Raw genomic sequence first — 16,489 nt, 5'->3', positions numbered from 1 at the left:
ACCCAGGCCCCGTCTGCTCTCTCAGGTAGACATAAAAGATCCCCAGCTCTATTTTGAAGAAGAGCAGGGGAGTTATCCCCGGTGTCCTGGCCAATATTTATCCCTCAATCAACATCACTAACACACAATATCTGGTCATTATCATATTGCTGTTTGTGGGAGCTTGCTGTGCACAAATTGGCTGCCATGTTTCTTATATTACAACAGTGACTACACTTCAAAAGTACTTCATTGGCTGTAAAGCGCTTTGAGATGTCCTGTGGTTGTGAAAGGCGCTATAGAAGTGCAAGTCTTTTTTGAATTTAAATATTTTGTGGAGTTAATTTAGCAAAGATTGCCCTGTAGAAAATATTAAGCATTAGAAATATACACACTTTTTTCAAATATTTGACCATTTGAACCCTGAAAAACATAATCCAGCACTCAAAAGGTTCATGAAATATATATACAGGAAACTTTGTGATGTCCGGCACCGAGGGAACCGAGCTATTGCCGTCCCATCAAAACTGCCGGACAAACCAGCGCTAATGTTAAAATATACGGAGCTTTTGAGCTCCGTATCTAGCAACAAACCCTGTTGCTTAGCAACAGCTTCTAAACAGTCGGCCATACCTTGCAAGCGTCTATGTAGCTAAGCAACAGCTTCAGGTAGACCTTGCAGAGCCTGACTGGTGGGAAAAAAAAGCAACAAAAAGAAAAAAAACCTAACGAAACGGCTCCTGATTTTTGCCGGTGGAGCGAGCTTTCCGGACAGTTAACCTCCGGATAAACCAAAGTTTCCTGTAATCAGTTATTGAAATATCAGAAATAACAACATATAATTGCTATTATATTGAACTATCAGATGCTGGTCCAAATGGTATATGTGTGTAAAATATATAGAGCAAAAAATAGGGGATGTAATTGTGTTGATTTAGTTGGCTAGCTGTTCAGTCGATTATAGACTGAGCGACCAGTTACTCAATGCAAAGTTGTGGTCCCTCTGGCTCAGATTTTTGTGGCTTTGGCTTTGTATGTGGCCAAGTGGGCAAGATTGACTATCTGGGGCTTCTGATCTGTGCTAGCCCAAAGACCAGGTTTGAATTTTGAGTTTGGATCAATCAAATTGCATCAGTGTGCGCTCCGATCTAATATAGAAATATCTGAAAGAATGAGATAAACCAGAACTGAACATGTTTAGAATTTCATTTTGGAACGCCTACCCTGATTTGCTTACAGCCTGTCAGTGCTATCATTGCAAGCATTTTACCTTGACTTTGGCAAGCTAGTGCAACTCTACCAAATAGATTTTTTTTTGCATGAAGATTTCTTACGCTATCTTTCCCACTCTTTGCAGCATCTCCCGTCTGTTTTTTGATGCCAAGAAGATACTTCTGTACAGCCAACAGGATGGCAACATGGGAGCCTTCCACAAACTGTTTGAAACTCTAAAGAGGTTCAGCAACTCTACTTCAGGTATATATTCAGCATTTCTCTCGATAATTACTCCTTCCTGTTTTAGTTAACTTTGTTAAGTCTTTGCCGGTATTTAGCAACAACAACAACTTGTATTTATGTAACGCCTTCGAAGTAGTCGTAAAACGTCCCAAGGCGCCTCACAGGAACCTTATCAGACAAAATTTGACACCGAGCCACATAAAGCGATATTAGGACAGGTGACCAAGAGCTTGGTCAAAGAGCTAGGTTTTAAAGAGTGACGTCAAGGAGGAGAGAAAGGGAGAGAGATGGCAAGGTTCATGGAGGGAATTCCAGAGCTTGGGGCCTAGGCATCTGAAGGCATGGCCGCCAATGGTGGAACAATGAAAATTGGGGATGCGCAAGAGGCCAGATTTGGAGGAGCGCAGAGGCCTTGGAGGGTTGTAAGGCCATTATCAAGCATTTGTTTTGTTTTTAAAGTTTATATTTTCTCTTTCCTTTTTAATTTTACTAGTTCTCTCCAGGCCACATGCCATTCCCCAGCTGTGAGAGCAGAGCGATGGCCATTCCCCAGCTGTGAGAGCAAAGCGATGACCTACTCCCAGCCTCTGCCTGTCAGATTCTGTAATCTGTGATCACTGGTAGGCGGGCCCAAAGTCTGAGTTGACTTGCCCTCTGGCTTTTCACCTCCTCTAACTGGTGAACAACCTGGAGTTTGTTTGACAGCTCTCCTAACAGGCATGATAGAGATCAGTAACTCTCTGTTTGGGGAATCATTGCTGTAAACTTGCCTTCTGTTCTGTGTTATCCATAACCATCTACATTTTTGCACTGGTTAGACCCTGCTAATTCTCCCCATTTTTAATTTTTTAAAAATGATTAGGGTACTGTAAAAATAGTCCCAGATGTCACATAATGTCAAGAGGAGGTAACTTATCAAGAAAGTAGAACCCACCAACAATACAAACTTGGGTTGCCAACTCTCGCTGGACGTATTCCTGGAGTTTTCATCATGTGACTTCCAACCGCCTGCCCCTACGCTCCCACCATTTGTCATCCATCAAAGTTCCCCCTAATTTTTTTTGGGTGCGCGGTCCCTTTAACAGGCTGCGCGGCCCATTCACAATTTTGCGCATAATCTCCCATTCAAAAGCCGATAAGCAGCCTGCACGGGACCTCCAGACAGCCGCGCGGCCGTGTAGCTTGGCGGGAACGTTGACGTCCATCATCACGGCGCCCCCGCCTTCCCACAGCAGTTGGAAGGTGAACAGACTCTTCGTTACCTGATTGGATGATTCTCAACTGTCAATCAAACAGCCCTCATTTGCCCTTCCCCAATATTTTTATGAACAATAAACAAATGTGTTCAAAGAAAAGGAAAAAAAGAGGTACAATATTTTTTTACAGTCCCCATGACTTTTTTTTCTCCCGGATTACTCGCAGCAGTTTCCTGGAGATTAATCTATTATTCCTGGAGACTCCAGGTCAACCCTGGAGGGTTGGCAACCCTGCTTATGGAAAGTAGAAAAGAAAGAGCAGCCCTGTGCCTGGCTGTCATACTGGCGTACAGGGACTGAAGATGAGACGCCTGTTATCAGCTGTGAACAGAAAGCAGGATCTTGTACAACAAGAGGCTTCAGGAAGCATTTGCGGTTACCCATTTGCAAAACATTGCCCGCCTGCTCCATTCAGATTAGGGTTAGTTGGCACATGCACCTTGGCTTGGTGCTGAATGTTAAATAAATGAATTATTTCCTTGTGCGCACTGTCACCAAACTGTAAATTTTTTTTTTCTACTGGTGTATTGCTTCTGGATCTAACAACTACAAAGTGAGACACAATTGCAGGGCTTTCATTTCCATTGTGCAAGCGGCCACCTCGGACCCTTTGGGGGCCTGTTTAGCTGGATTTTGGCAGGCGTGGTGTAGTCAGGAAGAAACATAGGAGCAGGAGTAGGCCATTCGGCCCTTCGAGCCTGCTCCGCCATTCAACACGATCACGGCTGATCCTCTATCTCTATACCATATTCCCGCTCTCTCCCCATACCCCTTGATGCCTTTTGTGGTTGGTATTAAGGGAGGAGGTCAATAAAGAACGGCTAGGACATGAACCAGTGGCCAAAGTGGGAATGAAGGATTGTGGAGAAATGTATTTTTATTTGGTTTTGCTGTTTATTAGTGCAAATGTCGAGTCAATCTATTGTACAAGATGAAGAACAGAATGCTATAGAGGGGTCCTCTGTTTGAATAGTGCATAAGTGCACCTTGAGCCATTAGACCAGTTTCTGATCTGTGCTGAGTTCATTGGTCTCAGCCAGTGTTGGCGGCACCATAATTGGTCTCAACATTGTGTGCTTGAAAGACAAAATCAGTCATTGTTTTAGCGGTGTGGGTTGAAGGATAAATATTGACCAGGACTCCAGGAGAACGCCCCTACTCTTAATCGAAATAGTGCCGTGGAATCTTTAGGGGTACAGCTGGGGCACCTAAAAAATGGGCCCTACTTATGTAGCAGATTGGGCACAGGCTGTCGTGTCGCTAAATTGGGTTGCTTTACGCCTGCTTTGCACCCAAAAACAATACCAATTTCTACCTCATGGTCGCCATTAGAAAGTGCCTGACGACATTTTTTTTTGCGCTCAGTTGCGGGAGCGGATAGAAGAAAAATCAGCACTGTTTTGCCAATGATGTCAGGTGGGAATTAACGCAATGATAATTCTTGATGCGATACGATTCGTGTCATGTTTGTCAAATCTCGCATTTGTTTACGAATACTTTTTTCTTGTGATGATGACTCGGAGGTAGATTTAATCGCCGAGTGGTAAGCTCGTGGGGGGGTAATTTTACGCTAACCCGCCCGTCAGGAAATAGGCAGGATTGGGTGCAACGCTGGTTTTACACTCCGCTCAAGCTCACTCTCCATTGAAGTAAATGGAAATTAATATTGACTCCATTGGAAAGGAACAGTGAGCGGTCGATCCGCTAGCACCCATCTCTGGCCAGCAATGAAAGTTAAAACCTACTCCTACCTTTAAGAACATGACACAGAACCTACATGGTCCCAAAATGAGCTGATAGAAGCCTTGTTTACCTCTCTCCACTGACCTTGACCTTAAACCTTTTATGGTTTGGCTGATTTGAGAGAGACAGAGAGGAAAGTGCATGGTGGCGTGATTGTCATATACATCCAGCCGTTTCTGTTTCGTAATATTCAATGTCAAATAAAGTACAGGATCCATGTGTTCAGTGGCATTCATTCCAAAGTACAGTTGATCCAACCCAGATCTGAGGAGCAACCCTCCAGCAAATGCTGTTTGGCGAGATCTGTTATCTGAAGTTTGTGCTTGCTGGACATTAAACATCCCAGTACACAATTTTCTTTTGTGCCAAGAATAACACTGTTGGCCACACTGCACTCTGCCGTTCACAACCAAAGATAGTTGCGGAGTGGGGCAGATTTTAACTCTGCCCCCCTTGACAGGAACAAAGTGGGCGAGTAGTTGAAATAGAGGGGCTCCATTTCCTGCTTTGTTCCCATCGATCTCCAAATTTAACAACAACAGCAACTTGTATTTATATAGCACCTATAACGTAGTAAAACGTCCCAAGGCGCTTCACAGGAGCGTTATCAGATAAAACATTTGACACCGAGCCACATAAGGCGAAATAGGGCAAGTGACCAAAAGCTTGGTCAAAGAGGTAGGTTTTAAGGAGCATCTTAAAGGAGAGAGGTAGAGAGACAGAGAGGTTTAGGCAGGGAATTCCAGAACATGGAGCCTAGGCAACAGAAGGCACAGCCACCAATGATGGAGTAATGAAAAGCAGGGATGCTCAAGAGGGCAGAATTGGAGGAGCGCAGAGATCTTGGAGGGTTGTAGGGCTGGAGGAGATTACAGTGATAAGGAAGGGTGAAGCCATGGAAGGATTTGAGAACAAGGGTGGGAATTTTAAAATTTAGGCATTGCTTGACCAGGAGTCAAGGTCGGTCAGTGAGCACAGGGGTGATGGGTGAACGGGACTTGGTGCGAACTAGGGCACGGGATGTCCTCAAGTTTATGGAGGATAGAATGTGGGAGGCCGGCCAGGGGCACCACTGGCTTTGGCGGCGGATGAGGTGCTCGAGCATAAATGATTGGGCGGGAACCTCGAGCATAAATGCCAGTCGGAGTCCTATGACATCCGTATTGCCTCCGATGGAGCCCGGAAACCACTGTAGCTACCCCACCAGGCTGAAGGTGGGAAGGACGAAGAGGCCCTCCAGATAAGTGAAAACATTTACTTTTGGAGCCAGGAGGAGCATGAATGTTTCTCCGAGCTCCACAAGGAAAGCCGTGGCTTCACGTGCCCAGGACTCCTCACTCCCCTTTCCCTACTATGAGATCCTTCCAATACGTTCTCCCTGCTCCTTACCTGTAAGTGGGCGAGCGAACTATAACCATCCAATCTTCCCCCACTGCCAGCCACTCTGTGCCCTCTTCCTGTCAGTTCTGGCATTTAAATGAGGCCTGGGAGTAACAAATTCCCCGAGCCTGAAATTTCGGCCAGTGTTTTGCCTTTGCCCTTGCCCCACCCCTGCCCGATAACCACTCAGGGTTAAAATTGACCCCACTGTTCCAAACTAGAGAAAAATGCAATTACTTTGCAAATTAAATTCAACACCTTCCAAATTAAAGTGTGTCCACAGTTACATATGACATTTTGAGGCAAATGTGTTACAAAGGAGAATAAAAATGTCCATAAAATCTGTGTACAGGGCTTCCTCAGATCTCTGTTGCACCAACTGTTCTCTACTGGGGCAGTGGTCGAGGTGCTAGAGTTGGAGAGTTGGGAAAATGGTCCAGGGTTACTGCGTTAGATCCCTATCCTGCAATCCCTCCTGGAATTGCAGACGTAGACATTTGGGTGAAGGTGGGAAGAGCTGGAATATGATGCCCCTGCAGTTGAATAGCCTAAGCGCAAGCTGTCGAGGCTCACACATGAACAGTAGTCAATTGGATGTGATACTGGAAGGGAGCCACAGCCTGTGGAACTGTATTCCAGCAAAGAATTGACAGCTGCAGAAGAGGGGAGAAAGAGACAAATTGGAGTGGGAAATCCTGTGTATGTTCTTTAAAATAATATTTCTTCCCTCTTGAATTTTAAATTTTACTTTATTTGTAATGCAAAAGTAGCTGTTGCAAGTTTCCCCATTAAGTCACTAAATCTTAAAACAGTAGTGATGCTGTACTTGAGTTTTTATAGCACCTTGTCATGTCAAAGTACCTCAAAGCACCTCACTCAATTAATTATTTTTGATGTGAGCTGCCATATAATTGAACCCTTCCTTAGCCCTTAGCAGCACAGGAGTTATTTTAGTCTATGGAGTACTTGATCATCTTCGCCTATGCTTCCTATAACCAGGGCCACTTGTTTACAATGACCGAATAAGTCAAATTCTATTTTTATTAGATAGGATTCCAGGAATTTTGCCAGTGTTTGGGATTGAATTCTAATTCTCAGTTAGCCTTGTTATTACTGACTGGAATCTGTGAGTGGACAAGAACCTTACCTCAAATCTTTTGCGTTTTTGCGAATGCACACTCCTTGAACATACCCCTACCAGAAACTTCAATGGTGTTGCTTCTTTCTGGGGAGTCGCTTGACCTATCCCAATGTGCCTGGGCTTAGTCCAGTTCCACAGTCCCTGTGACCTATCTAAAATAGGACTCCTTTAACATGCACAAACGTTTCATGTTTCTGCTGTCACTATAAATTACTTTAACTCTCCCATTGGTTCTGACATGCTGAATGAAGTGATCAATAAATTAAGCCACAGCAGAGCTCAGTCTTGCTTTAAATGGTAAAATCTTTGTATTATACCTTTTCGTATCAAACTTTAGATGTAAACATAATGGCCCAGAAATTCGGGTCGGGGGCTTCCCGCGGGTGCAAGCCCCCGACCTGCACTTACCTAGCGCGCCGGCCGTTGAGCTGTGGGCCCGCGTGGGATTCCGATTCTGGGCCTCCTCCAACTGCCGGTGCGCAGTGCTTGCGTATCCCAGGGGCCCAGTTAGTTCGATGCGTCCCCTGGGATCACGTGGGCCATGGAGAGCCAATGGTAGCAGGGAATGCTTCATTTATAAGTTTGACAGGAGGAGCTGTCAAACCTATAAATACAATAAGCCCCAAAACATCACTAAAACTTCAAATACATTTTTAAAAAATCACATTTTTAAAATAACTATAAATTACATGACATAACTATTTTAAACAATAATTTAAATTTTTGAAAAAATTAATTACATATTCTAATGGGGCTAAAAATAAACTTACCTTGCTTTAAAGTATTTAAAAATAATAAACCTGTGGAAAAAATGTTTTAATTTTAATTAATTCACCACTTACCTTGTTAAAAGCAGGCCTTGCGCCTGCTTTTTAGAAGTGTAACTGCTGGAGACTTGCCCTCCCGGAAAAACCTGGAAAAAAAACGTAAGTTCAATGCGCACGTGCTGCCTCTCCGGCGCATGCGTTCCACCTCTGAACCCCTTCTTTCAGGGGAATAGAAGTGCCAGTTTCCCGCGCATGCGCAGTGCATGCACGAAACCGGCACTTCCATTGGGCCTACGGGTGAGTACCCCATGCGTACTCACCCGTGGAGACCCGAATTTCTGGGCCAATGAATTTTAGCATATGAAAAGACTTTAACTGAGTTATTACTGATCGTAATATTTAAAACAATTTTTTCATTCATTCTTTGGATATTGGCATTGCCAGCAAGGCCAGCATTTACTGCCCATCCCTAGTTGCCCTTGAAAAGGTGGTGAGCCTTCTTCTCAAACTCCTGCAGTCCGTGTGGTGAAGGTACTCCCTCGGTGCCGTTAGGTAGGGAGTTCCAGAATTTTGACCCAGCGACAATGAAGGATCGGCGATATATTTTCAAGTCAGGATAGTGTGTGACTTGGAGAGGAACTTGGAGGTGATGGTGTTCCCCATGGGCATGCTGCCCTTGTCCTTCTAGGTGGTAGAGGCGCAGTCGAAGAAGCCTTGTCACGTTGCTGCAGTGCATCCTGTGGATAGAACACACTGCAGCAATGCTGGACACATTAGCATCATGGATCCCTTCCCACTCTTTCAGCTCCTTTTGGCTTTGTGGGGAAAAGACAATACACAAATATCTACATTTCAATGGAGGGCTAACTGGGCTAAGGCAGAGGGATGCTGGAAAAACTCAGCAGGCCAGGCAACATCCGTGGAGAGAAAATAGAGTCGACGTTTCGGGTCTAACCCTTTTTCAAAACGGGAAAGGAAATGAAATAGATTGAAAGGCAGGGCTGGGAGAGAACAAAAGAAGTGAAGAGACATTAAGAGGTATTCAAAATGAGATGAGATGGTGATAGGACTAGTGGAGACAAAAGACGGCTCAGATTAGGTGTGAAATGTTCTGGCAGAATGAGAGACAGCTGCCATGTGGGAGAAAAAAAAAAGGATGGGGGGGAAAGGGCCAAAACAAAGATGTGGATAAAATATAAGCAAAAATGTAATGGGGGCCAAGGTTATGATCTGAAATTGTTGAACTCAATGTTGAGTCCGGAAGGCTGTAAAGTGCCTAATTGGAAGATGAGGTGCTGTTCCTCGAGCTTACGTTGAGCTTCCGTGGAACAATGCAAGAGCCCGAGTGCAGTGAGTTCTGAGTGGGAATGGGGCGGTGAATTAAAGTGACAGGCAGCCGGAAGCTCGGGGTCCCCCTTACGGACTGAATGGAGGTGTTCCGCAAAGCGGAATGTATTCACAAGTTAGATTGCATTAATTCCTATTTCTTTGAAAAGTGAGAATTAGACACCTGTTTTTGATATGCAACTTGGGCATCAAAAGCAATTGAAACACATCAGAATGGCCAGAAAGCGACTGTTCACACTTCACTTAATGACAAATAATGTGATTGCATGTCTGATGGGAAAGAACTGCTTTGATCTGATGTAAGTACTGCTGGTTTCCTGAGTCTCCACTTGCCTGTTTGCCTGACTGTGGGAAGGGTTCTAAGGAGCTAAAGTGCCCATGTTACGATCACCAAAACTCAGTTAATAGATCCCGAACAGGTGACTGAAGCCTGGAAGTTCCATGGGGGTTCTGCTCTGCCCCTCAGAAGACCCATAGACTTGGCCGCAAACCCTGTCCCAACGTGCGGGGACGGGACCATTTGTACAGTTAGGGCAGGCTGCTCTGCCTGAGAGATCCCCACGGTCCTTGCAGGTCACAGATGAAAATGAGCAGCTTTCAGCTCTGAAGCGAGCCATTCTAGCTCAAGACAGAAGGTAACCTGTCCCTTTGGGGATGTCAGGAGTGGCAGAGAGGGTGGTGGGGGAGGTAAGTAAAGTTTGGGGCCCTTTTAAAGGCCTCGAGGGGACTTATCTGGTGAGAGCTCTGTTGAAGCTTCAGAAGGGTGGAATTTGAAGAATTCACAAGGTAGCCTGGGAACTGCCCCAGACATGCCCCCTTGACTTGTGGGAGCATATTTGGATGATCTGCCCATTAATCCCTCCATACCAGAAAATGGCAAGTTAGAAGAAACTAGGTAGCATCCTGCTAGAACCTAGTCCCACCCCATTGCCCCTATCCCCTCCCTTCCTGATATGGAGATCTCCCGGCCAATATTTATCCCTCAATCAACATCACTAAACCAAATTATCTGGTCATTATAGCTTGCTGTCTGTGGGAGCTTGCTGTGCACAAATTGGCTGCCGCGTTTCCTACATTACAACAGTGACTACACTCCAAAAATATTTCATTGGCTGTAAAGCACTTTGGGACATCCTGAACATGCACAAGGCGCTATAGAAATGCAAGCCTTTCTTTTTCTAAAGATGCAACTTTCCGATCATAATGAAGCCAGGTCTGCGTCTGGAAATATCTTTTTGCTTTGAACATGAATGGGAGAGTGCCCGAACTGAATTGGAATTTGTTGGATTCCTTCTCCCATTTATGTGTGTCTCTGACCACAGGTGCGTTATAAACATTAGCGGCTCCTTTCAGCGTGTTGTTGGTAACGCTTGCTCAAATTAATTGTTGACTATCTGAATGTAAGTACCTGGCTGATTATTTTATAAACACTGCAGACACCAGTTAATTATTACAAAATGGCTTTTAGACCATGGGAAATAGTCGTTGGGAAACACATTATGAATTAGTGCCCCTGGTGCTGAGCTTCTTGGGCATATTGCGAATTGGACACTGAGGGTCACCTTCCAGTATCTTGCCCAAGTAACCATTCCTCATGTCCGAGCCTGGATAATGAGATTAAAAACAGCAAATGCTGGAAATACTCAGCAGGTCAGGAAACCTTTCATCAGAACTGGAAGAAGTTAGAGATTAACAGTTTTTAAGCAATTGCAGAGCCAAGGGAAAAAGGGAGGGGTGGGGAAGGGAGGGTTAAAGAAAGAACAAATAAGAAGGTCTGTGACAGGGTGGAGGCCAGAAGTGATTAAATGACAAAAGGGCTCACATAAGAACATAATAATTAGGAGCAGGAGTAGGTCATACGGCCCCTCAAGTCTGCTCAGCTATTCAATAAGATCAAGGCTGATCTTCGACCACAACTGCACTTTCCTGCCGTATCCCCATATCCCTTGATTCCCCTAGAGTCCAAAAATCTATCGATCTCAGCCTTAAATATACTCAACGACTCAACATCCACAGCCCTTTGGGTAGAGAGTTCCAAAGATTCCTCTGAGTGAAGTAATTCCTCCTCATCTCAGTCTTAAATGGCTGACCCCTTATCCAAAGCAAAAGCAGTTATAATGGGACAAGTAAAGAAACAAAAGATGGGCCCATGGATAATGCATGTTGGTAGGCTACACAGGCATGGTAGGCAGAACAGCCAAGCCCAATTGTCTTCTCATTCAACATCTACATGTTCAATTTGATAATGGGGATCAGTGAATAATGATCAGGAGCCAGAACCATGGTCAATTCCCGCCAGCCACAGTCTACAGGGCTTAGATCAGTTTTAGGCTTCTGCTACCACCCCCATTAGGATAAGCTAACACACCACATACCAGGGTCAACTTTTAATCTTCCTATTTTTGTATAGTTCAGTACCACATCATGCAAACACTTATTCACCAAGCAATGGGGGGCTGGTCAGTGAGTTAGAACCCATTGAATAACTGGGAATGAGTAGCAGGGTATTTACCCGATTGAAAGGTTCAGATAACATCAAAATACACTCAAGCTTTATAATGTTGAGTTGTAGTTTTTAACTTATTCTGATCTGTATTGTTAGTTGCAGTGTGCGTAGAATTTCAATAGTTAAAGTTTTTAGCAGCGTACCAGTGCAGTATTTAATAGATTTACTGAAGGGAACGATATTGGTTTGTCACAGCATTGTCTCCAGTATATTAGTTTGTGGGAGAATATGGAACATGCTCCACATATATTATGGAGGACCCATGATCACCAGAAATGAGTTCACAAAATGTATAGGCCTTTAACGAACGTCTAGAGAGAGGTGAAAACTACCTCAGATAACATCATGGGGAGTGTTAAGGTACCCTTTGTGATTAAAATAGTGTCCATTTAGTTTATATAGCAACATGGAGTAAATTGAATTGACAGTAGAGCACCTTGAACATGGGTTTCACCCCACACTTGAAGGGAACCCACACAACTGACTTTTATGTTGATTGTGCTTGAGTTATTTGGCACCCTTTAGTTGTGGGACCAGTATCTTAATCAATAACTTACTATTGAATAGCCTTTGTCTAATGCCAACTTTATGTTAAATAGAGAGATACATTGCTCGGAATGAGGATCTATTCTCTTTCAGAATGTCCACCCTGACCCTATAAGTGCTAACCTTGATCAGTAAATTTGCAAGGTGATAATTTGAGTTCTGAATCAACCTGTTGAAGTTGAACATTGATTCAAAACTGCACTTCAATTAATCAGCTGACTGTTCTTCAATCCGATCTGTGAAACAAAAATAATCGGTTAGCTTGTCCCCTGTGCTCAATTCTTAGACCATAAATATGTTTATTTTTTATTATTAGTTCTGCTCTTCTGAAGTTGAGTCCCTTCTGGGTCATATGTAAAAGAAAAAAACTTGTATTTATATGGCATCTTATCATGTCCTCAAGTTGCTCCAAAGCACCTTACAACCAATGGAATGCAATCACTGTTGGTAATGTAGGAAAATGCAGTAGCCATTTTGCACACAGCAGGCTCTCGCAATTAACAAATGAAAGATTAGCACGATGATCTGTTTTAGTGGTGTTCATTGAGGGAGAAATGTTGGCCAGGGCACTAGGAGAATTCCTTGCTCATCCTCAAGTCGTGCCAGGGAATCCTTTACATCTACATGATTAGGGAGACAGGGCCTTACTTTAACATCTCATCCAAAAGGCAGCACCTTCGACAATGCAGCATCTCCTTACTGCTGCACTGGAATGGTTAGATAATCCAGTGCTTCTGGGTGCAGACCCAAGAAAATCTCCCCACATCTCCCTTCTTAATTGAGAAAGACTAGGGGGGTTGGTACGAGGTAATACTGAGAGACTTCCGAATGGAGAAAGACTAGGGGGTTTGGTACAAGGTGAGAGACTTCAGTTCATTCAGGCAAAACTGTTCCCCCCACCCTCAATAGGAGAGGGAAGGCAGAAGACCTATTTGCAGAAGAAATATCCGCTCTATTGAAAGCCCAAAGCATTGAGTAGAAGTCATTGAGTTTCAGGAGAAATGGAATGGTTACAAATTACATGTTGGCAGGTAGATTTTCTGAATGTGGGGAGATCATTACAACACTAGTTTGAACATTCCACATTTATTTGTGTGTTAAGGTTCTGGAATGGTGTTCTGCAGTGCTTCAAGCAAACATTTCCCAATCATTCTCGAGACTGAGAAGTTTGTTTCTCCTCCAAATAAAATTCATTTTTCCAGAATATATTGACTCCATTTCAAAGACCATTTCTTTTGCTGCTTCTTTGTCTGATGCTGCCTATGCGCTCTGTACTCTGCTGGATCATTGACAAGTCTCTGTCAACCTACACCTTGGTTGATTCACAGATGAACCGCGTCTGCTTAGTTCCACCAGTCTTTTGTGAGGCTGAGAGAAAGCGAAATAAAAAAAAAAATTGAGAACCGGAAGAAATCACTCGAAGTATAAAATCTTGTCACCTTTGCAGAGGTTCGATTGTGTTTGTCACATGTTTCTCTGCATTCTTGATTCCCCACATGCCAAGTTTACCTGAGTTAGAATTAAATAAACAAGTACAGCCCCAGGCACAACACGTGCGTGCACATGCGCGCACACACACACACTTACATAAAATGCTCTGCACTTTCCAGAAAATGGCTTGCTGTGGTTTTCAAGAGGGCCCTGTCTTCCAAAACTGTATTTCCCACTATCCCATTTATCTCAAGGGGGGCTGGAACACGAAGGGGAGGAAGTGATGCTCAGTGTACAGAGCTTTGGTCAGACTCCATCCGGAGCACTGCGTTCAGTTTTGAGCACCGCACCTCAGGAAGGATACATTGGTCTTGGAGGGGGTGCAGCGCAGATTCACCAGAATGATACCGGAGCTTCGAGGGTTAAATTATTAGGACAGGTTTCATAAACTTGGCTTGCATTGCACTGAGTATAGAAGATTGGAGGGGTGATCTGATTGAAGTGTTTAAAATGTTAAAAGGATTCAATAGGGTAGATACGGAGAAACTATTTCCTCTGGTGGGGGAATCAAGAACAAGGGGACATAATCTTAAAATTAGAGCTAGGCCGTTGAGAGAAATCGGGAAGCACTTTTCACACAAAGGGTAGTAGGAATCTAGTGTTCTCTCCCCCAAAAGGCTGTGGATGCTGGGGCAATTGGAGTTTTCAAGACTGAGAATGATAGATTTTTATACGGTAAGGGTATCAAGGGATATGGGGCTCAGGCGGGTAAATGGAGTTCAGCTACACATCGGCCATGACCTAATTGAATGTTGGTACAGACTCGAGGGACTGAATGGCCTATTCCTGTTCCTATGTTCCTTAATGTCCCAAATACGTGAAAAGGAATACTTTTCTTATACTAAGTGGGGACTGCTCAAAATTAGTCCAGCTCTTCATTGGCACCAGGCATATCCACCGAGTCAGTCAAAGGTTAGGCAATAGGTAGGAACACTTAAAATTTCCTCGCAGCAAAATATGCCCTTATGTGGATCAAAGTTAACCTTTCTGCTGCAAGTGTGGAGGTCAAGAGGGCATTGCTACGGCTCTGGATAGTTTGCAGGTAGGCCTGGTCTTGGAACAACCAGCAACAGCTTGCTCTGGGAACTTTTGGTGGTGCCTGCAATGTTACGGCTACAAAAGATGCAGTGATCTTTCAATCTTGCACTTCTCTGTTCACAGACATGATGAGGAGTTTGCACATTCTCCCCGTGTTTGCGTGGGTTTCCTCCGGGTGCTCTGGTTTCCTCCCACAGTCCAAAGATGTGCGGGTTAGGTTGATTGGCTATGATAAATTGACCCTTAGTGTTAGGGGGATTAAATACGTGGGGTTACGGGGATAGGGTGGGATATGATGTAGGGGTTACGGGGATTGGGTGGGATATGTGTCGGTGCAGGCTCGATGGGCCGAAATGGCCTCTATCTGCACTGTGGGGTTTCTGTGATTCTGTGATACGACGCGCATGTCACTTAAGGATGACAGTGCCCGTTTGAACAGGGGCAACACTATGTAGGGTGCACCACGTGAACTTTTTAACAAGAGCGAAAAACAAATGCTATTTTAGTGTAAGATCGTTTATAGCTGTCAGCCATGCCTCAGTGGTGCCGTCCTTCAGATGAGATGTTAAGCCAAGGCCCTGTCTGCCCTCTCAGGTGGACATAAAAGATTCCATGGCATTATTCAAAAAAGTGCAGTGGAGTTCTCCCCAGTGTCCTGGCCAATATTTATCCTTCAATTAACATCAATAAAAAACAGATTATCTGGTCATTATCACATTGCTGTCTGTGGGAGCTTGCTATGTGCAAATTGCTGCCATGTTTCCTACATTACAACAATGACTACACTTCAAAAGTACTTCATTGGCTGTAAAGCACTTTGGAACATCCTAAGCTCGCAAAAGGTGCTATAGAAATGCAAGTCTTTCTTTTCAAGTGTTTTTGTCACGATTGTGTATAGAGCAGGATGGACTGACACAATTGGTGACAAATGTGAAAAAAACGTTCACATGGCAGAGACTTAAACCTGCAGCAGTTTGCGTGCTTTTTGCCAGCCAACATTTCTCTGATAACCTAAGGGGGTATGGTTTGATTGGAGCTCTCTGCTTCTGTTTCCTCCAAACTGAAGATGGGGTAGTTCCAGAATATGACAACATTTATCTTTGAGCAAAAGAAAAGAAGGTCTTTCATGTTTTACACTAGTCACCATTTTCAATTTGTTCACAGTGCATTGGTGGAGACATTTTGAAGTAATTTATTGCGGGTAGGTTTGTGGCCAGCCGTACGTGCTTTGAAAATGTGCCCTCTAATTCCCGGAAATATTCCCACTCTCATTTCGAAATGATCCGCCACAAATAGATAAACTGGAGGGAAATGAGTTAACTTCAGCGAATTTAACTAAGTGCATGTCCAGCGGTAAAGCAAAGAAAATGGATGGAAATGGAGAAATTATATCATTCTTTTTAAAGTAACAGAAACATGTGTTTTTGGTTTAGAAAATCAACCCATAAAACAATTTTTCCAATTGTCAAATTGCTGGGCTTGGAAAACCTTTGCTCTTTTTCTCAGTGACTAAACAACAACAACAACTTGCATTTACATAGCACCATCAACCTAGTAAAACGTCCCATGGCGCCTTCGATACATTTGGCCTCCTACAGCGTCCAACTCAACTTTTTTGTAATGTAGTTACATAACAGGAGGGACTGTGACTTCAGACTGGCCTGAGAGTCTCCTGAGAGCCAGTCCGGAGCCATGGCACCCTGGGAACGCATACCATCAGCCGGGAGATCTGAGTCTGCACGCTAGAACTAAAAGGTAATTTGTAGTGTAGACAGAATGTGCAGTGCAGTCACATTGCATCATTGATCATAATGTTGTTTCTTTGATAGCTCCTACA

The 16,489-nt window shown here is 44.0% G+C and overlaps 1 protein-coding gene across 1 annotated transcript in view; it reads left to right on the top strand.

The window, feature by feature from the left end:
• The window catches only part of LOC147124799 (phospholipid-transporting ATPase ABCA1-like), a 182,355-nt gene that overhangs the window by 35,940 nt on the left and 129,926 nt on the right, over positions 1–16,489 (top strand). Inside the window, exon 5 of the mRNA XM_085993395.1 lies at positions 1,337–1,455. Coding sequence (XP_085849521.1) covers positions 1,337–1,455 — 119 coding nt within the window. The remainder of the gene's footprint in view (positions 1–1,336; positions 1,456–16,489) is intronic.

Source organism: Somniosus microcephalus, chromosome 1 (genome assembly GCF_052327205.1).
Source record: "Somniosus microcephalus isolate GS21.2 chromosome 1, FLI_Smic_1.0, whole genome shotgun sequence".
Lineage (NCBI taxonomy): Eukaryota > Metazoa > Chordata > Chondrichthyes > Squaliformes > Somniosidae > Somniosus > Somniosus microcephalus.
This window is presented reverse-complemented; position numbering and strand designations above follow the sequence as displayed.